Source organism: Lutzomyia longipalpis, chromosome 3, assembly GCF_024334085.1.
Source record: "Lutzomyia longipalpis isolate SR_M1_2022 chromosome 3, ASM2433408v1".
Classification (NCBI taxonomy): Eukaryota; Metazoa; Arthropoda; class Insecta; order Diptera; family Psychodidae; genus Lutzomyia; species Lutzomyia longipalpis.
The window spans coordinates 25418672-25445228 of NC_074709.1; the positions used below are offsets into that span (position 1 = coordinate 25418672).

The 26557-nt window shown below is 35.4% G+C and overlaps 2 protein-coding genes across 5 annotated transcripts in view; both read right to left on the minus strand.

The window, feature by feature from the left end:
• Window positions 1-26557, minus strand: part of LOC129792945 (beta-1,3-galactosyltransferase 5) — a 1144668-nt gene that overhangs the window by 1072241 nt on the left and 45870 nt on the right. The window lies entirely within an intron of this gene.
• LOC129792878 (uncharacterized) lies at window positions 906-24657 on the minus strand. 4 transcript variants are annotated; one of them, XR_008750846.1, is made up of 11 exons: window positions 24558-24657; window positions 21838-22025; window positions 21589-21759; window positions 21080-21519; window positions 19402-19608; window positions 18381-18893; window positions 15140-15307; window positions 14921-15045; window positions 7719-12274; window positions 3861-6830; window positions 906-2591 (listed from the first exon to the last, which is right to left on the minus strand). XR_008750846.1 is itself a non-coding variant. In XM_055832274.1 (10 exons), exons 2-10 carry the CDS (start codon window positions 21952-21954, stop codon window positions 5565-5567), a joined length of 7533 nt encoding a protein of 2510 aa, XP_055688249.1. In that variant the 5' UTR covers window positions 21955-22025; window positions 24558-24657; the 3' UTR covers window positions 906-5564. The 4 variants fall into 4 exon arrangements, 3 of the variants coding, with proteins under 3 accessions (XP_055688249.1, XP_055688248.1, XP_055688250.1); XM_055832274.1 differs by having other exon boundaries at window positions 906-6830; window positions 15140-15277; XM_055832273.1 differs by having other exon boundaries at window positions 906-6830.

A 26557-nucleotide genomic window follows, 5' to 3' on the forward strand; every position in this document is an offset into this window, starting at 1 on the left:
GCCATGAGGGGTACGTGACTGACCCCACAGCTATATTTCATTCTTTTGAATTAATCTTTTAGAAATAGATTCATTGGTTGTCTGAGAAGATTACGTAAAAATTTCCGATCAATCCAAAAATCAGAAAAAAGTTATTCACAAAAATGTAAAAATTTAAAGAGTGGAAATTCAAAAAAAAATGACGTAACGGTCTTTATTAGCTCTCATTTTAATGGATGTTTCTCATTTCTTTCTGTGATTCACCCACAATTTATTTTTTTTTTAAGTTATAAATTTCAATGTTTAAAAACAAGAGGATGTTTTAACCCAAGTAGTGTATATCTGGCGAAACTTTCGATATTTTTGGCGAATAATCCGACGATTCGAACATTTTCATTCATTGGGAAAATGAAAAATTCTTCGATTTTACCTCTTTTGTATTTTTGACCAAAAATAGTTTTTGCGTTTTCTGACTCCTTTTGGTTTTAGTGCGAAAAAGGCGGCGGAAATAAAGAAAGAAAGATAAATGGAGTCGAAAGCTCTGGAAAACGTGAGATTTTCTAGGTGAGATCCCTGATTTAACCGATGAAGAACACGGAAAATCATTATTGTCTCCACACGTCGGAAAATCACTTCTTGTTTGACAAAAAAAACTTGAGATTTTTCACTGAGATTTGCATAGAAAAAATGTTGGTAAAGATTTTTCCTAAAAATACAAACATAGCTGGTCTAGCTGGTATTGCTCATTCGCGACAATATTTCGTATAGATGAGTTTGAGATCCAAAGGACGCGAAAGGGTTAAATGGGATTAAATTCTTTAAATTAATAAAGAAAAAATCACCGAAGCTTGTTACTTACCCCTCATGGACCTCATGAGTACTTCACTCTCGGCGTACGGAGGGTTAAAAAAAAAACTTACAAAACGTTAAATTTTAGTGTTAATTTATTACCTTTCTTTATGTACATTTTGTTGGTCTCTTTTTTTGCTCTTCTCCGCAAAATTTTCTTTTATATAATAATATAATTATAATAATTGTACATTCTGAAATCAACTAATTTTTTTAACTACAGATTTGTCCTATTTTTTATGTCCTCTAACATCTCTCTTCATTCATCCTTTTTTTGTGTTTTTTGCTTCTTCTCAACGATCGGTGTGTGTTTAAGCTGTACTCGCCTATCTTTTGTGATTTTTCTGATCACGAATATGGTTTTTTCTTCATCAGGGAATGTACAGCGACTCATCCCAAGATCATAATAATTTTACAAAATATTTCTTTTAATATTTTCTTCTTCTTCTTTCTTTTAATATAATAATAATAATAGTTGAGATACACATTTTCCTGTTCTACAGAAATTAATTCTTTTCTTTTTTTTTTAAATATAATTCTTTGTGTGTTCTTTTTAAATTAATCTTAGTGATTTTTTTGCCATTTCTTTTAAAATTAATTGGTAATATATATTTATTTGATAAATGTTTCCCTTCCACGCTTCTTTCTTTGTAATTTCTTCTCTATTTTCTTCCCCTTTTAACCTACATTTTACTTTTTATTTTTCTTCTACACCAATCCCCTCCCCTCATTCTTTATAGGATAAAACACAATAAAATTTGAATGATTTAACAAATAGAGATGATTCATTTAATTGGTGAGAAAATAAGATTAAAAAAAAACTGTAAAAGAAATTTTTTAATTATACTTTTTTTTTATTTCTAATTAGTATTAGTTTAACAAATATATTTTCTTTTTAATTTTAAAAACAAAAATTATATATTGCAAAAAGAATATTTTTTTAAAATCTTTTTCTTCATTCTGTAAGTTGCACTTTTCCTCTCTCACGCCCTTGTCACGCACGCATTCACGCAGTTTCCTTTCAATTTTTTGTTTTTTCTCTTCAAAAACATTTTTTTTTTTAATTAAAATATCTGTGCTAATATATTTTTTTGTCAATTTCTTTTGCAACACCTTTCCCATCAAATTTTCTGTTTTTTTTTTTAAATTTCCTTTTCTTTGTACAATATTCGAAGCATATTATGCTACTTTATTGTTTTTTTTTTACTTCTTCTTTTTAAATACCTTTCACAAATTGCTAAAAATATGTTGATTTCTTTTTCTTTTATTAAATTAATTCTATAGAAAATATTTGAGATGCAAAATTGTGTTTTATTTTTAACTTTTTAATGTTTGTTTCTTTGATTTTTTTTTTATAATTCTATCATTTTTCATTTTTCAGAGCTCTAAAAATTAATTTAAAACTCAATTTCAGAGCATTTATTTTGTGGTGTAATATAAGAATTAATTAATTTACTTATTTTTTGTTTTTTTTTTTACCTTCACTAAATCCCCCCAAAAAGCTCTAAAAATTACCTACATATTGTTTTACAATTTGTCGTGGCAATAAAATGCAAATAAATAATTATTTTGAAGAAGAAAGAACCTAAATTCCTTTTACGCTCAATTAATATTTTTTTTACGTCGTGAAAATATTCTAAAATCAGTTTTTTTCAAAGCTCTACATATACAAGATTATATATAGTTAATTAATAATTTTTTTTGTGACATATAGAAGACATTAATGTTCATTTCTCTTTAGCTCTATTCTTGTTTTTTTTTAGCTGTGATTCTTTCTTAAAAGAAGCACAGCTTCTGTGTACACTCAAAAATGCAAAGTCGTCAGATCGGGCTCAAACTCGGGATGAGCACGAATTAGAGTCCCCACATTCCAAAAAACGTATGCGCCAAAAATCTTTCCGGCCGGCCGGCCGGCCGTCCGTCCGGCCGGAATATAACGCAATATTGCAAGAGAACGGTAATAGATAGAAACTTGCGGTCAACGGCAAAGTTCATATATCAGGTGGAAGACATCCGATTATGAAGTCAAATCCAACCCCCCACCCCCGCGTCCGCCATTTTGCATAACCTCAAAATTTTGTTTTCGCTATATCTCAGTCACTATTATAGCTAGAGGTCTGAAATTTTTATATGTTGTAGGGGCCATCAATACCTTTCCAACGATACCTCATTTTCGAAAATCGGCCAAGCCGTTTAGCCAATATGGCCGCCACAATTTTTCATCGAAAATCGGCCATAACTCGAGAACGGCTTGACCGATTTTGATCAACTCGGGCTCAAATGAAAGATATTAACGAGCCCTACAACTGCTCGGAACATCGCAAGTTCAAAAAATGACCGCAAGTGGCGCTAAAATCGAAAACAAAATTTTCGATGAGTTTTCGATGAATATCTCGAGCACCGCTTTATAGAATTGCTTCATATTTTGATATGTTATAGTTGACTATAGTATCTATCACCATGCCAAAAATGAAGAAAATCTATGTAGCCGTTCCGGAGATATCGCGTTTTAAAGTTTACATGTCATATCTTGAGTTGCATAAGTCCAACGCCCCGCGAAGCGGGGCGTTTTATATACACATATAAAATAAAATAATATATATATATATAAATGCATAGATATATACATTATATATATACATATAATAATGCAAAGATAAATATATATAAACTGCAAAGATAAAAATTAAATATAGCATGGATGGAACAGTATAAAGCGAAAGAACGGTAAGTAAAACTTACGGGCTGTGATTCTTTCTTTGTCAGTGAAATGTGAAATTGACGGAAAATTGAGGATGGGCAAATTTTGAGGAAGGCTTTCTCGCGTACCGAATCACAGCCAACGCCCACGATTAAGGCTTCTCACAAATTATCTGCGCGTTGGCTGTGATTCGGTGCGCGAGAAAGCCTTCCTCAAAATTTGCCCATCCTCAATTTTCCGTCAATTTCACATTTCACTGACAAAGAAAGAATCACAGCCCGTAAGTTTTACTTACCGTTCTTTCGCTTTATACTGTTCCATCCATTTTTACTTCTTTCCTTAAACACATTTTTTACTATTTTCTTTGTAAATGATTTTTTTATCTAATCTTTTTTTTACTATTTCTAGTTTCTCTTTTTTTTTAAATTGATTTTTTTTTGAGAAACTTTTTCTTTGATCTTTTCATTCCCAGCCCGCTATTTTATTTTGTTTCTTCTTCTCATTCTAAACTAAGAAAGAAGTCAAAGCAAGAATTAGAAAAAAAAATGTTTCTTTGTTTCAGATTATTTAAATATTGGAAATAGAATTGAAAAATAAACACCGTGCAGCATTTTCTCGGGTTTTTGCAGGTTGCAAAACCTTGTTCTTAAACCTTTAAGGATAGATAATAATTAAATAATTCCAAAAGATTAATTTTTAATCTTTAAGCATTAAATTGAAAGAACTGGCTAAAACAAACTTTTGAAATTTAAAGGGCAAAATTAGTAAAAAAAAAAAATCTTTAAAAAAATGGAAAATAAAGCTAAATATAAGAATCAAAATTTAAAGGGACTAAACAAAGGTTAAACTATGTAGTCAATTTTAGAATTAGAATATAAAACTGGACTAAAACTTGCAAAAAACCTTCAATTACAATCTCTAAAGATCATCGAAGAATATTCTTGTTTAAAAAGAATAATTTTTTAAATTCTCTAGGAGTTCCTCTTCTAAAACTTCTAGAACGATTAAAATCGGATCAGGAAATTAACATTAAATTGAAATTTTGATTGAGATTTTGAACTTCTTGCAATAATTTTGTAAAAAAAAACAACTTTATATAAAATCAATTCATAGACTGATTTTGATTATTAAAAAAGTTTCCGAAAGAGAAAGACGATCTTACTTGCCTCAGTGAGTTTTTAAAGAAGAAAGGAGAGTTTTCAAGTTAAAATCGGACAAAAGTTGTTCTTCATATTCTTACAAAAGTTGATCAAATGCTATTTCAAGTGAAACGATTTTAATAAATCTAAAAACTCTTTCAAATGATTTTCCTCTCGTTTCAAATCTTAAGAAATTATTAAAATTGTTATTTGTTTTTTTTTTTCAAGAAAAATTTTAAATTTCTGTTCAATTGAACGATTCAAAACAATCATTTGATCCGATTTAGATCATTTCAAATGTTTCGAATATGAGACAAAATGAAGCTTTCAAGGAAACTCGACCTTAAAGAAAAATTTCCCTTAAAACGTGATATAATTGATTTTTTCTAGATAAAATACATATTTCCTTAAAAAAACCTTTTCAATCATTTTTTTAAAGTAGAAAATGGGATAAGTGATAATATAAAAAATCATTTCTTGTTTGAAATTGAAAATATTGCTAAGACGTCACTAGACGCTAAGCAAAAAAAAAAAAGATTTTTCATAAAGTCTTCTCTTAAGAATCTCTGAAAATTAAAATTTCAAAGAATTTCTTTGTTTCTCTAATTTTAAAAATGAAAATTCTCTTCTAATAATTATGTTCCATTTCAATTCCCAAAATTTGCTGCACAGTGTTGAAAAATTCCTTAAAAACCTTAGAAAATAAATAAATCTTGCGGATTATTTGCTGCATTGAATGAATTCTCATTCTAATCTTTATTTCATTTTTAAGAAAAAATATAAAATCATTTCTTTAGTCAATTGTTAAAAAAAAATTAAAAACTTTTAAAAGGAAAAAATAATAATTAAGGTCTTTGGTTGAAAGTTTTGTGATTTTGTGCCCTACCTTGTCCTCTTCAGAACCACGGAGCTCTGTTCATGGTATTCATGGCATCGTAGGGTGATTTGTGCATCCCAAGGGCATGATGATAGCTTGACTGGGAATACGCTCCGGGCGCCCCCGGTGGTCCCAGGAGTCCCTGATTGAGCATCATTTGGGCACGGAATTCACTTTCAGTCGCTCGCTGGAGGTATTGCTGGTACAGTGGGGACGTTGTGTCCAACTGCGGGGAATTCATGAAGGGGTAGGAAGGTCTCGTTGTGGGATGAGAGAGGAATTGATGGTACGACGGCGCTGAAACGGGCACATTCCCTCCACTTTTCTCCGCCACAGCCGCGGCGTCGGGATTATTTCGATGCCCCGGCGGCAGGTAGTACGGATTGGGATTGTTCCGGAAGTCCTCGAGGTATCCGGGAGGATTCTCCGGGCCATACGGCAGCCCCAGCCCAGTGGGTGTTGGTCCAAAATTAAAGGCACTCCCGGGCACCATACTTGCGGATTTGAGAGAAATTGCCGAGGAATCCGTGCCGGCTGTGGCAGCTCCACTTGCAGCTGCCACTGTGCCCGTCTTCAGGCCAGCATACGATTGGAAGCCCTGCTGCTGTTGCATTGGATTCTGTACCATCATTTCAGCTGCTGCATTTGCCGTCACTGCTGCCGCCGCCGCCGTTGCTGCTGCTTTCTTCTTCTTCCCACCTTTGCGCCCCTTTGTCGTTGGAACTTCCTGCACCTGCTGCTGCTGAACCTTTGCACCACCCGTTGTCATATCATGGTGCACCCCAGCAGCTTCCGGAGGTATCCTCAACTGATAGTTATTCCCGCCAGGTGCCTCCCGGGCTGCATTGTACGGCGACATGGTGGAAATGGGAGGTGTGGAGAACATCTGCTGATGCATATTCTTCCCAAACATGTGCGCCGATGGGATTGTCTTGTCGTAGTACCCACTCGCCGTGCTCTGCTGCAGACTCAACAGGTGCTCATCCATTATGGGCAGAGGCGTGAGATTCCTCAAGCTCGGATCAATGAGTGCTGAACTTGCTGAAGGATTGTACGGATGGGGGGCTTTGTAGGCTCCCGGAGGCTGAAGAGTCTCATACCGCGGCGCATTGGGGGGATTCTTCTGCCCACCTCCCGGAGCTTCGGTTTCGTGTAGAAGTGGCACCTGCCGGGGGTTGGGAATTGCCAAATCCACCCCCTTTGCAGCAGCACTGGGCAGGTGTTGCTGTGCTGCTTGCTGAAGTTGAGGATTTTGTGCCTGATGCGCCCCCGGAATTGATTTATTCTGCATTTTCGCGTGAAAGAAAAGGCAAAAAAGAAAGATTTTTAAGCCAGGACTTAGTTTTAAAAGCTAGATGTTAGTTTTCTTAAGTGTAAGTCTAACTTTAGTTTTTCAAAACAGCCCCAGTTTTATTCGGTTTAGCTTAGGTTTTTTTAATCAGGCCTAAGTTTTTCAAGTTAGGCCTAGTTTTATTACGCCTAGTTCTTATTGTTTAAACCAGACTAAGATTTTCTAGCTAGGCCTAGTTTTTTAGGCCTAGAACCAAGATTTTTAAGCCTGGTCTAAGTTTTTCCAATTACTCATAGTTTCATTAGGCTTAGACCTAAGTTTATTAATCCTGGCCTAATTTTTTTTAGCTAGGCCTAAGTTTTCTGGGTTATACCTAAAATTTCAAAGTCAAACTTAAATTTTTCAAGCCAGACCTAGTTTTATTGTATCAAGCTTAAGCTTTTTGAATTAGGCCAAAGTTTTTCAAGCTGGGTCTAATTTTATTAGGTCTAGCTGATTTTCTTTAGAACAGACCTAAATTTTTTGAACTAGGCTTGATTTTTTGAGTCCAAATCCAAGTTTTTCATATATATTTTTTAAATAAAACCAAATTTTCTGACATCTAGCTTGAGTTTTTAAACTAAGCCTTAATTCTTAAGGTTAGACCTAAGTTTTTGAGATAGATCCAAGTTTTCTTAGGCATAAATTTAATTTTTTAAGCCTCGCCAAAGGTTTTCAAGCTAGGTCTGAATTTTGATGATTAAACTTGATCTAAAGATTGAATTTTAAAGCCTAATCGCAAAATCCTTACGCCCTGATAAAAAAATGTAAACCTGGTTTAAAAACCAGACTAAACCGGACTTAGTACAGAATTGCACAAAAGAAAATAACATTTCTCCTTACCTCAACACCATGATGCTGCTTCAGTTGCTGCTGATACCCAGCCATTGGTCCCAATTCTGTGATTGTTTTCTGCTGCTGCACCGCACGTGGATTGTTCCCACCCACAACAGGCTGCCCTGTGTAGTCTGTCTGCTGGATCCCTTTGCCGTAGTTGAGATCAAACAAATCCGGTGGTGTTTTGCTGCTTCCACTGGGCGGAACGGCTGATCCACTGGCAGCCAGTGGGAGTGTCTTTGGGAAACCCATTGAAGCAGCCCGATTGAACATTTCAAATGCTTTTGACGTGGAAATATCCAATTGTTTGCCATACTTGCTGAATGCCAGCAAATCAAACATTTGTTGCTGCTGCTGCTTATCCGCCGCTGCCAGCCTTGCCATTGGATCTACTGGATGATTCTTATCCACATCCTCCGGTGCTGATTGCATTGGTTGTTGCTGCGCATTCTGCCGGTAGTTGAGAGGATTTTGCAGATTGGATGCCTCTGCAACAGATGGATCGTAGACATTTTGCTGCCTTAGACTCTGCTGTGGTGGCATGAAGGGATTCTGTGGCTCTTCGTAGCGTTTCCCCTGAAGCGTTGTGTACGGCGGGTAGTTTTGATGTGCCGGCGTCATATTTTGCGGCATTTCCTGTGCATGATGCGCCATTGGGGCCTGCAAATGCCGTGGATGCTGCAACTGTGTTGGTTGTTTGTCCTGATTGCACTGCGACGGTGGTTGCAACGGTTGCTGCTGCCCATGAGCTGCTGGTGGCATCATCGGGTGTTGTTGTTGCGCATCAAATTGTGGCGGAATGTGACTCGGTGGTTGCCATTCCGTGGCATTTGTTGTGGTAATTTGACTCCCTTCCGGTGGAACCTGCGCCGGAGCTTGTTTGGGAGAATTTGGATTCTGGAATGGCGACAGCTGCTCAGGTTGTGCCTGAGAATACGGCGAATTGGGATCATGCTGCGAATACGGCGAACTGTGATTTGAATGGGAAAACGGCGAAACTGGCGGTCCCTGCATTGATTTCTGCACCTGCTGCTGTACTTGCTGCTGCTGTTGTTGTTGCTGCTGCTGCCTTGGATGATACTGCGGCTGTTGTGGTTGTTGCGGCGACATGGCTGTTTGTTGTTGTGGCGTTGATGCTTGATATGGAGAAATTGGTCCACTGTTTACCTTCTGCTGCGTCTGTTGCTGCTGCTGGAACGGTGAGTGTTGTTGTTGTTGATACGGGGAGTGTTGTTGCTGATACGGAGACATTTGTTGATGTTGATACGGAGAATTGGGATTGTTATTGGGACTCATTGAGTTTGTGTAGTCTGTCGACTCCTCAGGTCGTTTGTACTGATCATAGTAGGATGCAGGACTCTTACTGCTGTTGCCGGCCTTCTTGGCATCAGCTGCTGAGACCGTTGTCGTGTGGTAGCTGCCATAGCTTCCGTACGATGGGCTTGTCAGCCCCGTCATGGCTGGTGATGCAGCTGAGGAGTAAACATGCTGCGAGTATTGTGGGTACGTTGAGGGTTGCTCACGTGGGCTACAACTCTTCTCAGGACTACTCTTTGTTGTTGTATCCTGGTAGAAGCCCACCTTTATGGCACCATTTAGGGAGTATGGCGATGCAGACTTTGGCAATTCTTCGGGTTTAGGCGACGTGAGTATGGGTGATGCACCCAGGGGCGATGGATACGGGCCTGGGTACATTCTCTCATCAATAGCTATCCTCGGGCTATCGGGATCTTGACTGTATGATGAACGCTCAGACACCGTACTACCCGTACTTGCCTTCCTCTGTCGCGGAATCGGCTGTCCGCTGTACGGTGTTGTTTCAGCGCCATTTACCGCCGAAACGGGTGACTTTGGCACCATTCCCAGTCCCGTTGACTCCTGTTCCGTTGGCGATGTTTCCACCTTCTTCTTCGCTGCTTCCTCCTCTTCGGGTTTCTTTGATTTCTTCGGTGCTCCGAAAGCCTTAAACCACGCACTGTGATTGGGTGTTGCTGAAACCTTCTCCGGACTTTTTTCCTTCTGATTTTCCGCCTCAACTTCCTTCGGTACCTGTTCATCCTTCACCTTCTCCACATCCTTCCGTACAAATGCTTCAACTTTCTCCTTCTCCTCGCCCGTGTTCTCCTTCTCCGGCACTTTCTCTCCCTCCTCATCCTTTATTTCATCAACAAAATTGTGCTGTTGCACTAAACCAAATTCCTGCGTATCCAGCACAGTTCCAAGGCTCAACTTTGGTCCTGACTCCGTTTGCTTCACCATCAAGGAGTTTTTGATTTCTTTCAGCTTCGACAAGTTCCCCAGCGGGAAGAGTTCATCGGGTTTATTGGTGTTCTGTATGAGATTCCCCTTTGTCTTGCCCGGCTGTAATCTGTCAATGGGACGAGCTACTTCACGCTTCCTCACCGTTATCTTATCCTTTAGTGTTTTCCTTTTATCCCTTGACGCATCTTTTCGCTGCGGCGCAGAAGGAGGGTTTTGCCCTTGCGGCTGATTTGGTCTCGGTCCTCCTGCCTGTGTAGGTGCTTCCTTTTGTGGCGTTGCCAACAATGGAACATCAGTCGGTGGTGTTGGTCGTGGAGCAGGCTGCTGAATTGGCACAGGCCGTCGAAAGTCTTCAGCCTCGAAATCATCCCAAATGTACCGAGATGGGGAATTACTGTCCGAAGGTGGTTCCAGCCATCTATTGATATCCTTCAGCGTTTGCTCCCACACTCCCTGCTCCAGAGCTTCCATGTTCGTCTTGCTGTTCTTCTTTGGCGTCGTCTCGGCGAGCACCTTCGATGATTTGCTATTCTTCTTCCCACCACCCTTTGCCTGATTCTCCTTCTTCTGCCGATGCGACGATACTGCAGGCGGCACGGAATCATCAACAAAATCATACTCATCCTTCTTCTTCTCCCTCCCCTGAGTGTGTTTCGCGCCAGAAGACTTAGTTTCGACATTTGGATCCTTGAGCCGTTCAAAGATTGTTTTTTCCTGCTCACGCGGTGGCTTCATCCCACCGAGAATCTCATCAATTACAGCCGTTCGCTGCTTTGTCTTCTCATTGCTGAGCTTCAGTTTCTCAATTGTCTCATTGAGTGTTTGATGTTTATCCTTTGTATCCTTCGTCAGGAGTCCTACATCTTTGGGGGAACTCTTCGTCGAACCTTTCCCAGATTTTCCCTTCCCTGATGCACTATGATCACTCCTTGATCCGGACTTCTCCTCACCGAGGAGTCTTCGTCTTCGTTCTTTGATTAAATCAAACTTATCCCGGATATCGGGTGTTGGGGGACGCGATGGAAGCTTCCGTTTTGTGTGGAAATCATCGGAATCATTGGAGAAGGTTGATGAAACCGGACTTGGGCTCCGTGAGAAGCTACGACTGGATATTGACATCAAGTCATCATCCCGATGGAAGCGACTCGTGGATGTTTTGCTGTTTACTTTGGAATTATTCATTTTGGAGGCACTTTGGGATAGGATTGATGAACGTTCTGATGAGATTGGTGAGAGATTTGACGGAGCTTTCGTCTTCTTCTCCGCAACAGCTTCCGTTTTACCTTTGTGCTTATTCCTCCGTGGAGATTCCTCATCCTTGGGCTTTTCCGGGACTTTCTCCTTATTCTTTGTTGATTTTTCCTTCACCTTCTTACCTTCTTTCTTCTCAGCAGCCTTCTTCTTCGCAACAACGGGGAAGTCAATGAGACTTCCGTCTGAACTGAAATCCTTTGAAACCATTTGTGCAGCTGCTTCATTCACTTTCTTACTCTTTGAGTTTTTTTCATTCTTTGCACTTCCTTCCTTTGGGTTTGTTTTTGTCTTCTTCTGCCCACTCTTCCCAGCATTTTTAGGGGGGCTTTCTGACACCTTCTTCGTGACTTCTTTTGCACTTTTCTTGTTCCGTTTTGCGGAACTCGCTGCTCCCTTTTCCTGACTTACCTTTTGGGGCTTTTCCTTCTTTGCTGAACTTCCCTTTGACTGTTCCTTTCCACGTCCTTTGACTACTTTCTTCTCAATCTCTTCAACTTCTGTGTCTTCTCCTTCACTCTCCTGACTCTTTGCATCACTCTTCCCGTCATTTTTCTTCCGTCTCTTCCGATCTTTATCCTTCTCCTTCCTCTTCCTCTTTACCCCACGTGGGCTCTCAATGGGCTCCTTTACTGCTGCACTACTCACTTCCTGATGCTTATTCTTCGTCTTCTGCCGCTCCGCACTCTCCTTGGCCTCACTCACACGACCCTTCTTCACCTTCACCACCTTCTCACTCACATCACTCTCCTCTGATTCCTCATCAACGCTGTGTTTTGATCTCTTCGTTGTACTCTTCTTCGGCACCACAACTTCCTTCTTCGAACTGTTTGATTTTGTCGGTGTTGCCACCTTTGAAGGCGTTGTCGTGGCACCTTTAGTGGGCGTTGTGGGCTTCACCGTACCCGCATACTTCTCCCGGAAGACATTTGTCTTGAGATCCGGATACTCGAGATTTGCATCCTCCTCATCGGAGGAATTTTGTTCAAAGTACTTCTTTGTCCCCTTCTCAAATGCCTCTTGCAAATTATTCACCATTTCCGTGTATTCTTTGTTTTTTTTTTTTGGGAATAAAAAGGGTCCAAAGAATAAAAATTAGTCATAGATTTTTTTTGTATTAAATCTTTTTTTTTTTCAATAATTTAGAATAAATTAAATATTAATAAGCAAAGAATAAAATATTGTTCTTTATTTCACTTTAAAATAAAGTCAATCATAACGCGTCCAGTTATTAGAGTTGGTATACCACAACGCGGATGGGTCAGTCTATGCGTTGTAATTTAATTTTTAAGTAGTATTAGTAGGCAACGGTGATTTTTTTTTATGAAATTCATCAATTCGAAAGACAAAAATGGTTATATCTCAAGTTCTATTGCACATACAAAAATTTCTTGACTATTTTGGAAAGGTATTGAAATAAGCTATAATCTGACATATATTTCGATACATTTCAAGGTCACCTCCAGAACACAAAATGGCGGATTTTTGTTCTACCAAAACAGTTTTTTGCACTTTTTGTCCTAAAGGAATGGTTCTAGAGGTTTCTGATGTTCTAGAAAGTTGTAGAGAATTGCAAAACCTTTAATTTGATACCAAATTGAGCAAAATCGGACAATCCGTTCAAGAGATATGACTCTTAGAACTTTTCAAATTCAAGAATTTTTCAAATGGCCATATCTTCTAAACGGCGACATAGATTTTCTTCATTTTCGGACTGATGAAAGATATTGAGTCAGGCTACAATATATCAAAATTTAAAAGATTTGCCTAATGGGGATTCGGAGATATTGCCCCTTAAAGTTATGCAATTTTTGTTTTTGATTTTAGCGCCTCTTGCGGATGTTTTTGGAACTTGAAATGTTCTAGACAGTTGTAGGGCTTCTTGAAACCTTTCATTTGATACCAAGATGATCAAAATCGGTCAAGCCGTTCTCGAGTTATATCGAAAAAACACTTTTTGCTTTAGGCCGCCATATTTGCTAAACCGCTTGACCGATTTTCAAGTGTGAATTGTTGATGAAAACATCTCACTAAGCCCTACAACATACTAAAATTTCAGACCTCTAGCTGTAAGGGAAGTGGTTGACGGTAGTTCAAAATGGCGGACGGCCGCCATCTTGGATTTTGAAAATGCGAAAAAATGAAAATTTACACCCACATTTCTATAGAAAACTTTAAACCCGAAGTCTCTATCTGTCACCGTTTTCGAGCTATAAGGCAAAATGTGGAGTCCGGGACGGCAGGCCGGACGGCCGGATCAAAAATTTTCCACCACCATTTTTGTAAAGTGGGATGTCCAAAACGTGCTCATACCAAGTTTCAGCCCGATCCGAGGTGGTCGGTTTTTCCGACGATTACAATACTTGGTATGCCACGATTGTGGTATACCAACTAATTAAGAAAAAAGATTTTGAACCTAGAAGGGACATAATGTTGAAAAAGATGCAAAACTTATTTAAAAAAAAGAGAAAATTAGTAAATAAATAAAAAGAAAAGGCAAAATCACAATTTTGTAGAGAGAAAAAAAATCTTTAAATTCCTTTCCAGCCTTTTAATTTAAAAAAAATGTTAGGAAGGATGTTATGCAAAATATATGAATTTTCTACTTGAGGAAAAAATTATTTTCTTAACGTTTATTCTTCTGCTTCTTCTGCTTGAATTTCAAACATTAGAAAATAAAATGTCAATCATTAGACAAAAAGAACGACAAACGTTTGAAAATTCGTGTCAAAAGCTAGAAAAGTGATATCAAAAGTCAGTAAAAAGAAGATTAAACATTATAAAGAAAGAACGTCAAACGTTTGAATAAGGAAATGTCAAACTTCAGGAAGTCAGTTCTTTTCTAAAGTTTGATATTTTCTTTAAAATTCTTGACGGACTTTTTCATAACGTTTGAATTATTTTTTTACGTTTCTTTTCTAGCCTTTGACGAATATTTTCAAACGTTTAATATCTATAGTTTTAACGGTTTTAACGTTTGACTTTCGAACATATACTTGATGGTTTTTTTTTCTAACGTTATCTTTAATCATTTTTAATGTATTTTTTTCAGCGTTTGATCAATATTTTCAAACGTTTGGTATTTTTTCTTAGCTTTTTAAAATTTTCTTTCTAAAGTTTGCTATTTTATTTTATATACTTTGACGTTCCTTTTTTCTAATGACTAATCTTTTCGTTTCTATCGTTTAGCATTTCCTTTTAATGTTCGTTGTTTTTTATTTCAAATTTTAATTATTCTTTTGTATTTTTTTTTATTTTCTTTTTGAAAATTCTATTTAATTCTATTCTATTCTAACATATGACGTATTTTCTTATAATTTTAAGCTTTGAAATATATATTTTTCTAGAATAACCTGAATTGCTTGATTTTTTTGGACGTTTTAACATCCAAAAATCGTTCCAGAATTACTAAAACAATTGAAACATTTTGAAGAAATTATATATCGTGCATAACATCCTTTATATTACTCCTAAAAAGGAGACTATGCAGATTACTTAACTGCATTAAACTCGTAAAAAGAAATTGTTTTCGCTTTTAACATTTTTTATTTACGTTAAAAATTAAAGCGTTTCTGCAGGAAAGACTTCGAGATAAGAACTTAATTCAATTAACTAAAAAAAATGTTTGAATAATATTTCCAAAAAATAAATAAAAAATAGAAGAAAATAAAGGAGTTTTTGAATATTTCTCTCACCATTATTCTGTCCATTGTAGAGGCGACAATTATTGACAATGAGTTTAAAATCATTGCGAAATTCCGTAAAGGTCGCATACTCTCCATTATCCAATTTCTCCTCCATCTTCAGCAAATCCATTGGCCTATAAAACACACCAAAAAAACAAAGGAGAAAAATTGTGTTGAAAAGGAGGGAATTTCTCTCACTTTGGGGGTTGTTTTGTAGCCTCAACGTACCTTCTAATGATTGAATAATATCGCGGAGCAATATCCTCCTCAACGGGATCCATAAAGGGCCATGCATCTTTGTGATTCTTCACATACTCCAGCACTTTGTGCATACCAATTTGGAGGACTTCCTCTGTCTCCGTAAAACTAAGAGTTGGAATGATTGATGTTGTGAATCTTCATTGCATTATTTATTCCCGAATTTGTTTTATTTTTTGTGGGGAAGATTTGTTCACATTTTGATGCATTTTTGTGGAAATTTTTATTTATGCACATCCCCCATTTTTTTTCGTGCAATGTTTTTGTTTTTAGCGGCATATTTTGTTGTTGTTTTATGTACATTTTTTGTTGTTTATTTTATGTGCATTCCACCCCATCATTCATGTGTGGGGGGTGGCATTGAGAGAGATTGAGAGACATTATGCGGTGAGAGAGAGAGAGAGTGTGGCGTGTAGGTCGTTATATACATTTTTTTGTTGCAGATTTATTTACACATGATGCGATTTTTTTTATTTATTTGTTTGTGGTCAACATAAATATCAGTTGATGAGAGATGTTTGATGATGAATTTGTGATGGCACGCAAAAAAACACAGACATAGTTTACACACACAGGGATGAGGGAGAGAGATGAAATGATCGGTGGGAGAGAGAGAGAAAAGTAAAAATTAATTTTTTATCCTGATTTATCTTTATTTTTCTCCTTCACTCAATTTTAATAACAAAAAAATCAAAAAAAAACTCAAGCAAAATCTTTCTTTTTAAATGCATTTTTTGCTACAAATTCTACTAATATTAAATGCAAAAGGATTCCCTTTAAAATAATACATTATTGAGCAAAAATAAAGCAAATAGAAGACAGATTGAGAATATTTTGCAACATCACACCCCGTAATAATTATAATTTTCCCTTCAGAGCTTCAGCAAGAGAGAGAGCCCCTGAAATAATGCTCTTCATCATCCCCCTTTTTCATGTCAAATGAAATTTTAATTAACACACTCTGAGGTTAACTTCAAAGCGGAAGTACAAAAAAAAAAGATGAGATTAACAAAAAAGATTCATTCTCAAATTGAGGACATTTTTGTGCATTTTTAATAAACAAAATCGAATGCAAAAACACCGCAAAAAGATCCCTCTAAAGTCAGAAAACTAATCCGCGGAAATGCAAATCTGCAAGGGGAGGGAAGTTTGCAGAAGAATCAGGGGTGGTTTATTGGTGGAATTTTTAATCCACAAAAAAATCCTTCAGAACTTTCTAAAAAAAAGTTACTTGAAAGTCTCTCAAAAATTAATCTTAATCTTCTACCTCTTCTACCCAAAAAAAAAATTAGGCCACTAAAGTTCTTTAATCTTGGTGAAAAATCAGCAATACCACCCCTAATTTTATTGCATTAAAATGCATAGTCATGCTTCATTCCATTGAATATACTCTGCTGAACTATATAAAATTAGGACGCAAGGATTTCAGGGAATTCCACCACAAAAACGAAACAATTTATTCTAATTTATGAAATAGATTTAAAGTTAGTTTAAGCAGAAAAATTAAATTATTGATAGAATGTGAAATAAAGAAGTATTTTTCATGCAATTAATGAGCAAGATTCAAAATGAATTGGATGGTTTATGAATTTTGAATGTGTACCACAGTGATGTTCAAAGTAATTGCAACATTTTGATTAAATCGTCTGCTACATTATCAGTTGCCATATCTGTTTATTAAAATTTTATTTCTAACAGAAAAACCTATTTATTAAATGAAAATCTCATTGTGAATCTAAAACTTTGAGAAAGGAAATTAATATATTTGCGCCCGCATGAAACATTAAAATATGCGATATTTTTTGCACAATTTTTTGGATTTCTATCATGAAATAAATAAATAAAACAAATAAATGAACTTTAAGTCGTTTCACGTTGCAATGTAGCTCTCGACAAAAATTGTTTCACGTTTAGGTCAGAATATAACCCAACAGACGCGAAAGGGTTAAAGAGTTTCAACAGTTACAATAATAAGATTGTTCATCTGCCGATTATTTCCAATATTTCATTCAGATATACACCCACTGCTAAGATTCGATTTACTTTTCCGTTTAAATTTAGTACTTTTAGTCTAGAATTTACTATTTTTCCAAACTTGAATTCAGTACTAAAACGTACTAAATTATTACGAAGGTTAAAGTCTTTTGCTTCTCAGTCTGAGCCTTTTTAGAACTGAAATCTGGATAACTCTTTAGGCTTAAATTTAATACGTTTTAAGCTTGTATTTAGTAGGTACTTTCTTTTAAGATTTTTCTCCTAAATCAGGGCCTTTTTAGGAGTAAAAGAACAAGTCTTTAAGGCATGAATTTAGTACTTATAAGCTGGTTAGTTTTTAGTCTTGATGAATGAATTAATTAAAAAAAAAGAAATTGTTCCTTTGCAAACTTCTACTTAGGATTTTTAAGCTTGTATTTAGGCTTGAATTTACTATTTTTTAAGCATGAATTTAGTACTAAATTAATAGTAACTTAAGTCTAAAAAGGATTCTGCTGCTCAATCTGAACTTCTTGTGGCTAAAAACTGAATAACATTTTTCAGTTCGAATAAAGTACTTTTTTAAAGCTTTTTTTTCACAAATCTAAGTCTTTTTAGCACTAAAATCTAAATGAGAATTTTGGGTTTAATTTATTACTTTTTAGGCTTGAATTTTATAACTTTTTTAAGCTTTTCCTTCTTAATCTTTATGTTTTTTATGACTTAAAACTAAGATAATATTTTGATTTTTTGTAAAAGAATTATCCAAATATTTCCGAAGATCCGAATATGTATTTTTATTCAGATAAACACCCCTTGGTTCGATCGATTTTATTAATAATGGAATTATCTCTTTCAGAAATTTTAGGAAAATATTATTTATTGAATTAAAATAAACGAATAAGTCTTTTCTAATTTTTATAAAGTTTTTGATTTTAATAAATTTTAAAATTTCTTTCCAAAAATAAAATCAATCATGCAAATCTGTTGAAATATTTTTTTGAACATCACTGTGATATAATAATAATTTCTCATGTAGCTACACAAATGGTAACAAAATTGTACGTTGACTGATTGTGTTTAATGTTGCACCATAAATCCCCCTTTTATAATTCCCATCACCCATTACAGAGAGAGAAAAAAAAACAAATAATAAATACAAAAATTTGCGAGGAAAAATGTTGCTGAAATGGATTAAGTTAAAAAAAAACAACAAAAAAAGCTTTTTTTGACTTACATTTGAGATGCTTTTGCCTTCTTCTTCCTCACTTTCTCCGCTGCTGCTGCTGCTGTTGCTGCTGTAGTTGTGGTGCTAACCTTTTCGGCTGTCGCACTCCCACCACCACCACCACCACCAGCACTACCACTCTTTGCACTTCCAGAACTCATTTCCGGAATGATTATATTCCCCGTGATGGACGACAGCGAATTATTCGTCTGCCGTCCGGGGAGTTTGTTCGTTGCCGGTGACATTTTGGCTGAAGAAACAGTCTTCTTCACTTCTTTCTGCTTTCTATTCATCGGCACGGCACTTTTTTTCACACACAAGTCTTGCGAAATTGCTGCTAGTGAAGAACTTTTGCAACTGTCCGCCTCACTTTTGCCCACATTTGTGGCCACTACAACACACTGCCCACAATCCTCCGTTGCTGAGTAGCTAAATGAAGCATTTTCCGATACATTTGTCCCTACAACGGGGGAGGATGATCCACTTGCAAGGGTGGAATAGTTACTCGATCCTGATGGAGATCTGCAAATGTTTTCCTTTTAATTGTTGTTTAAAAGAATTTTTTCTTAATTTCTTTGTAAAATTCTTTTGAATTTTTTCTAATGAATCAAAAATGCTTTCTCTACGTAATGAAATGTGAAGGAAAATAATAAAAAGAAGAATAGAAATCTAATAGCTTTATCGAAATTTTCTTTTTTGGAAGCAAAATTAAATAAATAAAATATTTTTACAGCCTGTCCAATAACAGATTAATTTGTTTTTCAAATAAATTTCCAACAATTTCTTCACGAATAATTTTTTTAAAGAATTTCTATTGGACAAACTGCTTAAATAAAAGATAAAATAAAAAAATAAATCATGCATACATACACGAATTTTCTTCTCTGTTTTTTTTTTAGAGGACTCTCAAAATTTGTGTCACTTTCAAAAAAACAGAAAATAAAGAATGCGACATGGAGATTGGCCGAGATTTTTTTTTGCACAGAGTTCTTTTTTTTTCTTGCACTAATTGGTAATTTGCCTGCCTGACCCTCGAGTGCCGTAGCGGTGTGACCTCTTTCTGATGTCCCAATGCTCACCCTCCTTCTCTCTATCTTCTTCAATTACGCAACAATCAGGTGATCCTTCCACAAATCCCACCAACTTATTCACCTCAGAATCCGACAGTTCACGCTCACTCTCGTCCGAGTTCTTCTTCAGCGACAAGACCCTCGCGCGACTTGCTTTCTTGAAGAAACTTTAATTAAGAAATAAAAGAATTTTATTTAATTCTTTTTTCAGAAACTTTTCCAAAATGTTAAAGATTTTAAACGATGGGAAACTTTAGGTTAAAGATTCAACATTTAGAAAATAGGCTTTATTTTACGTTAGAAACTTTCCGTTAGAAAATTTTAGATTAAAGTAGAAACTTTCAAAGACTTAGAACTGTTAGAAAATTTAAGATCAATTTTAAGTTAAAGATTTTACATTGAAATTCTTCAATTTTAATGATTAGAAAATTTTAGAAGAAAATTCCGGACCAGTTTTACGTTAGAATTTTCTCTTTATTATCAAAATTCTTTTAATTTTTAATTTTCATATTTTATTTATTACATAAAAATTTATTCAGTTTGAAGAGATTAAATATCTAACATTAGAAAATTTTAGGCTGGTTGTCTCATGTTAGAAATCTTCCATTAATTAAAAATATTTTAGATATAAGGAGTTAAAAATTAATCGTTGGAATATAGGTTGAATTTTAAACATTTAAAATTTCAAAGTCCATGAAGATCTAACATTAGAATATTTTAAATTCAATATTTTATGTTAGAAAATTAAGGGCTGATTTAAGCTTAAAGATACCTACATATTGCCATTAGAAGGGGATTAAGTTTAAAGTTCAAAAATATTAAAAAGTTTAAAAAATATTTCAAATTCTAACAATAAAAAAAAAACTAAATATAAAAGATTAAAAAAAAAACTTAGAATTCAAATGTAAAAATATTAAATTAAAGATTACATTTTGAACTTTATAAAAACTTTGATTAAACATCAACCCTTATTAAATTTAGAATTATAATTTGAAGGATAATAAACATGAAACGTAAGAAAATTATTGGTAAAATGTTAAATATTAGAAAATTTGGTTAAATAAACGTTAAAAAATTAAAGGTTAAATGATATAAGTTAGAAAACTAGAGGTTTAACCCTTTCGCGTCCACGTGAAACATAGAAATATTGAAACATGCGCTCTTTTTAACGCGAAATTAATGCTCAGTTAAAACAACACCTTTGGCCTCTTTTGTGTGAATTTAATGCATTTCTAACTTGGAAAAAAACATTAAATTCGGGAAAATAAAATTTTTCACGTTCGGATCGGGTCTACGTATGACCCAAAGAACGCGAAAGGGTTAATGCGAACATGAGAAATTTTAAGGTTAAAAAAAAAAAACGTTGGAATATTAATGTTGAAGTAATCGTTTGAAAATTTAATAAAATGTCAGAGAAATTAGAAAACAAAGGAAAGTTTCCACATCTCACGTTAGAAAATAAAGGAGCACCAAACGTAAGAAAAAAACCAAAGGAGCGTCAAACGTTAGAAAATCAGAGATCTACTTTAAAATTCTCAATAAATAATTTCAATTAAATTCCACGAGAAACCGCTAAATTATCCTCGAAAATTCCTCTTCAATCAAAGAAATAAATAAATAAATTTTTATTGAACTTACTTTCTCCTCCGTTGATCTTCCTTCTCCTTAAAAAGCTTTGGGATTTTTGGGAGAAAATTCTCATAAAGAATTTTCGACAAGGCACGATTGCGTCGAGATGTTGATGCTTTCAATTTAGCAGCCAGATTCGTCCAATCGTCCTCAGTGAAGCAAATAACTTGCCACACAGCGTTACACTTCACTTTATTCCTCTTCTCACACTTCAAATAGTCCTCCCTGTAGAGGCGTGTGCCAAAGAAGTACCAATAGGCGGAATTTTTGTCATCATACCCCAATGGTTCGATGCGCAAACTATCTGCCTCTAATTTATCCAGCAATTCAGGTACATTCCTCGATTCCAAACGGAAGTAGCACAAATTGTGGAGAATTTCAAGTTTACGCCGAAGCGGAAGTAATTGGAAGTCTGTATCAGAATCAAATGGGTTCTCAATGTTGTGGATCTGAAGGGATGATTAAAGGCCCAAAATGTTAGTTCTAATCAGGCGTCAAAAGGCGTTCCGGGAACTCACCCGACATTCCTTTCTGAACAACCTCCTCAAGAACATTTGATAGTTGCTCGTGTGAATATGTTGCCTGCAGTTGTGCAGTAAATCACATCCTCTGAGAAGACTCACAATTAAATCCGACAGCAGTGTTGTCTGACCTTCATTCCCATCTGCCAGCAGAGCTTCCTCCAAATCCTACAACGCAACACAACAGACTTTTTGACATAGAAAACTTTCCCTTTTTGCCATTTTCTTTCTTTTTTTTATTTTTACCTCAATGTGGAAGTCGGGAAGATTAAAAATCTGCGAGAAGAGCGAACAGAAGTGCGCTACACAGGGTACCTCCCACCATGATTGAATGTCGAGGATACTGATGAAAGAAGGGAACATAACCCGCTCCTTAAAGTTGAGATTTGTCCCTTTGTATCCTCAAAATGTTTTTTTTTCTGTGTCTACTTTACCTACAGAAAGGAGTTAAAAAAAATTTTTTTTTTTTGGAATCTTTTCAATCAAAACTCTCGCTTTTTCCTAAAGAGTAATTCAGAGAAGGAATGTCCTTTAAATTAGACTGATTAGGCCTAAAATTTATTTAATATTTTAATTAGGATTGGGGTTGAGAAGGACTAAATTGATTTAATTCTTTGATGTTAATAAAATATTCATAAAACATCAAGAAATTGGTTGAATTTGAAGAGATTATAGGAAAAAAAAAAAAAACGAACAGTGATGTGCTTCAAAACAGAGCCAGTCCGTTTTGAGTGAATGTTATCCTGCTCTGAGAGTGATACCCAAGAACAAGTAGAATTTATTTAGAAGGAGTTTTTTGTGTAATTGATGAATTTAAATATTACAAAATGGCGAATTTCAATTTTAAAATGGCCGTTGATTATATTAAGATGGCGGACAATAAAGTTTCACTTGTTTATAGAAGAAAAAACAACAAAGCTAAAAGGCATAGCAATCAGAAAAATGTTGTAAAAGACGCAAAATTCATTCAAAAAGAGAAAATTTAGCAAAATCAATATTTGGTAGAGAAAATAAAAACAGAAGCTTTCGGCTTTTAGAGATTTATATTAGGTATTAAAAAATTAAACTAATATCGATGAAACTTTCAAACAAATCAAAGTTTATCCGAATCGCTTCAGTATGTTACGTACAAATGTAGAATTTGAAGAACCTTAAATGCCGAAAAAAGAATTTGAAATTCTTCAGAAATAAGGTATTTCCTAACCGATTTGAATTAATTTTTATCTACATAATGTGAGAAAAAATATAAACTTAGCCGAAATTAAAAAAAATATCATCACTAAGACTTTTCTGAGATTCAAAAAAAAATTTTATTACAAAGAACCCTAAAATTCTTTTCTGGCCATTTAATTAATCTCAGAACGTGGAAAAATGTCTTAAACGGGTATGAGGTAAGAGGGTTTCAGCTTATAGCCGTATTTATGCGCATTACATAGACAAATATCTGATTAAAAGTGAGAATGATATTCTATTTAAAATAGAAAAAAAGGCCCAAACCAGACCTTTTCTTAAAAAAACGCAATTTCGGTGTTTTTTTCTCACTCGTACTTTGTCCAATTGTGTAGGGCTGTCACTGTCAAATCAGAAATGCGCTTATGAAACACAGCAATCGCGTTTCTTGTTTGACCAAAAATCTTTGGTTTGGGCTTAAAGAATGCAATTTCAGTGAAGACTGAGAGAGAAGGTTACTGGGGGTAGTTGCCAAAGTTACATTATGACCCATTAAATAATCCATTTAACGGAATTCAAAAGCCAAACTCATAAAACAAAAAATAAGTGAATAAAATAAAAAAGAAAAAGTTTTTAATGTTTTTTTAAGGTGTTAAAAATAATTTATTGGTGTCATTATGTGCTCCCTAAGCACAATTTAATTTGGAATAATCAGTTTTTACATCATTTAATATTTTTTAAAAATTCATTAAAAACAAAACATCTTTCTTAATTGAAAAAAAAGCTTCCCAAAATTCTGCTATTTTTCCGCACATCACTGTGGTGCAAAATTCAAAATTTCATGGAATTATTTTTTTGCGATTTGTGTGTGTTCAATTTCCCCGGAAAGAATGGAGGGCAAATAAGACTGTAAAGTGCGTTGATTTCCTAAGAATTTCCATTAATTTCCCGTGAAGAGTGACGTTCAATGGCCTAAATAACGCGAGATTCTTCTTTTTTTCTTTCTGGGCCCCCTTTTGCTTCTATCAATCACACACACGGACGCCCTCCCGGAAGTTTTCCTGCTTAGGCACGAGAGAGAGCGAGAGAATCCTCCTGCTACCACGGGCCCCCACACCTGTGCGCCCAACCACGTATGCAAGGGAGAAAATGCTGCGGAAAATCCGTGTTTTCATTTTTCTTTCTCCCCACACAACCATTCACGCGCGCCTCTCTCTCTCTCTCGTGAGAGAGCTCCAATAGTTAGTTTTTTTTGTTCTTTCTGACTTGACTGAGAGGCCCCGAAGAAGCCAACATAGCGGCACACACATAATTTGTGTGGCAGCAGCAGCAGCGGGCAGAAGATCTCCCCAAGAGACTCCGCGCGAACCTTTTCTTCGCTCACAAATGCGCCAACAAGAGAGCGCGAGTATGTTGCTCCGCGCGAGAGTTCATTTCAAAGCCACTGGCTGTCAATTTGGGGCCTTCTCTGTGAGCCCCCTCTGTGAGATTGAGACTCCCAAAGGGGGCCCCTCAGGGTCACGCGACGGGTCGGCCCATCGTGAGGGAAGCACGGCGATGGGGAAAATCGATTGGCGATTTGGCGGAAGACTCATTTTGCTCTCTCGAAGGGTACATTTCCTCGACATTTAACGCGCAGACCAGCAAACTCTGTGTGGCTCGGAATTCCGTAAAATGGAAGATGCGTATTTTCACCACGAATTCCACTTCCATTTCCCAGCCCCATTTGGCGCCTCCGCCACCACTCAGCACCCCCACACGCATCCACACACCATTCCGCACACTTTGGTACTCACTCGAGATAACTTTTCGATCCGTAAATAGTGAAAATTTCTCCGATAAATCAACACACAAAAATAATCCACACAGCTTGGTGAAAATTTTAACAAGAACTGCTTGTCAATGAAGAAATCGTCCACCAAATGCGCAGACATCGCATAAAGATGGGATTTCTTTTCTCGGTAAAATTGCAAAGGAATCCCAATTAAATGGACGACGTGGAAATGAATGAAATATTTCGCATTGAATGAAACTTTCACTAAAATTATTGTTAAAAAGAATGAAATAAAAAATTCTTATTTGTTTAATTTTTATTTTTTAATGTTCTATTGGTAAGTAAATTTTTAAAGATTCCATTATATTTTGAACAAAAAGTAGTTTTTAAGATATATTTAAATTTTTTTAAATAAAGAATCAAAGCATACAGTCAGGTATTGGTTAACGTCGCATGGGATATACTCTTTCCACTCATTATTATTAATGGGTGAGAAGAGTACATCCTATGCGACGTTAACTAATACCTGACTGTAATTTATATATTTTTTTTTTAGTCAGCCGGTTAGTTAGACGTTTAACACTTGGAGGACCCAACATTTGGCACAACGTGGAGGATCAAATTGGTAATTACTACCAGCTGATAAAATATGCTCAATAATTAATTATTTATCAGTTTATTGAACGAGGATCGAAAGTTTGACTAATCCTTAATCTTCTACAAGCATTCCTACACTTAATTACTAAATATTTAATTGAGAAAATCGTCACTGAAAAAAAATTGCGTCGAATCGATGCAAAATTGCCAATTCAAACGACTTTTTTAGCTACAATTTTACATAATTTATTATTGCGCCTAAATCATCACAAACTTTGATTATTCAAGTAACTTTTTAGTCACTTCCGGCAATAAAATTAGTCCACATTAATGATTTTTACCGAAGAAAAGTGAACAAGAGTACTTTATTTGGGAAATATGTGGAAACATAACCTCAAAACCATGGCAAAAATGTATGAGATTTTGACTGGTAATAACTACCAATTTGATCCTCCACGTTGGATTCTGATTTTGACCTCTATTATCTTCCAAAGAAAAGACTTTTCTCGAGATTTTCTTTCTGCTATCTTAAAGTAATTAAAATTCCCTACACATAGATGCTAAATTCATCGAGATAAGTCCAATAGATTTTATTCTGTGACGATATTAAGGTTTCAATTGGTACCAATTACCAGTAAAGTCCTCCGAGTGTTAAGAGATTGTTTAGTAATTTTGACTAAATATTCAAAAAAAGAAATGTTTTTTGTTATAAAAATGAATTTTAGAATAAAAATAAGAGTGTTTTTTTTTAAATAAAATCTGACTGTGAAAACATAACTTTTTATCTATTTTGATTAATAGTTTTTAAGTTAAGATACAGAAAAAATATCACAAAAATATGAAGAAGAAGGAGGGAATATTAATAAATATTAATTAGAAACGTTAGAAGAAGTGAAAACAATTCAGAAAAGTTTCTATGTCGACTCATGCTCAGAATTTATGAACTAAAATTATTTTATTAGCCCTTTTCATTAGATTTTAATGACTGTAATCCTATATATCCTGCTGTGAGCACCTTTTAAACGTTGTTTGATATTATTCTACTTGAAAAGTCTTTTACTACCATAAAAATAATCCGGATTAGTTACCTGTAGTGTTTATATGGCGCAAGGAAACCAGGTAAAATCAGAATCCAAGTAGAACATACAATTCTCAAGGATTATCCCTCAAAAGGAACGTTTATAAAAGGGAGCTTTTTGGAAAATTATTATTCAGTGGTAATGCAGCAGTGAGTCAGTACAGTTGAGTTGAGTCTTCTATTCAGTTGATCAGTGAATTTGAAAGGAGATGGACGTGCAAATTTTAGCAAAAATGCAAGTGGAAGTATTAATGCACGAAGAGATGGTTATTGAAAGCCAAGGAGGTATATGGAGTGAGAAGTAAACAAGAAAAGGCGTCCGAGAAGTTTGACAGGCAACCAAGATT

Excerpts from the sequence above, each read along its gene's own strand:
- LOC129792878 (XM_055832273.1), bottom strand. The coding sequence starts at position 21,954 with ATGTTCCCTTCTTTCATCAGTATCCTCGACATTCAATCATGGTGGGAG. Across the intron at positions 18,894-19,401 it reads CACCGCTACGGCACTCGAGG|ATCTCCATCAGGATCGAGTA; the intron begins GTCAGGCAGGCA and ends AAACATTTGCAG. Across the intron at positions 15,308-18,380 it reads AAGGCAAAAGCATCTCAAAT|ATTCACAACATCAATCATTC; the intron begins GTAAGTCAAAAA and ends AATGCAATGAAG.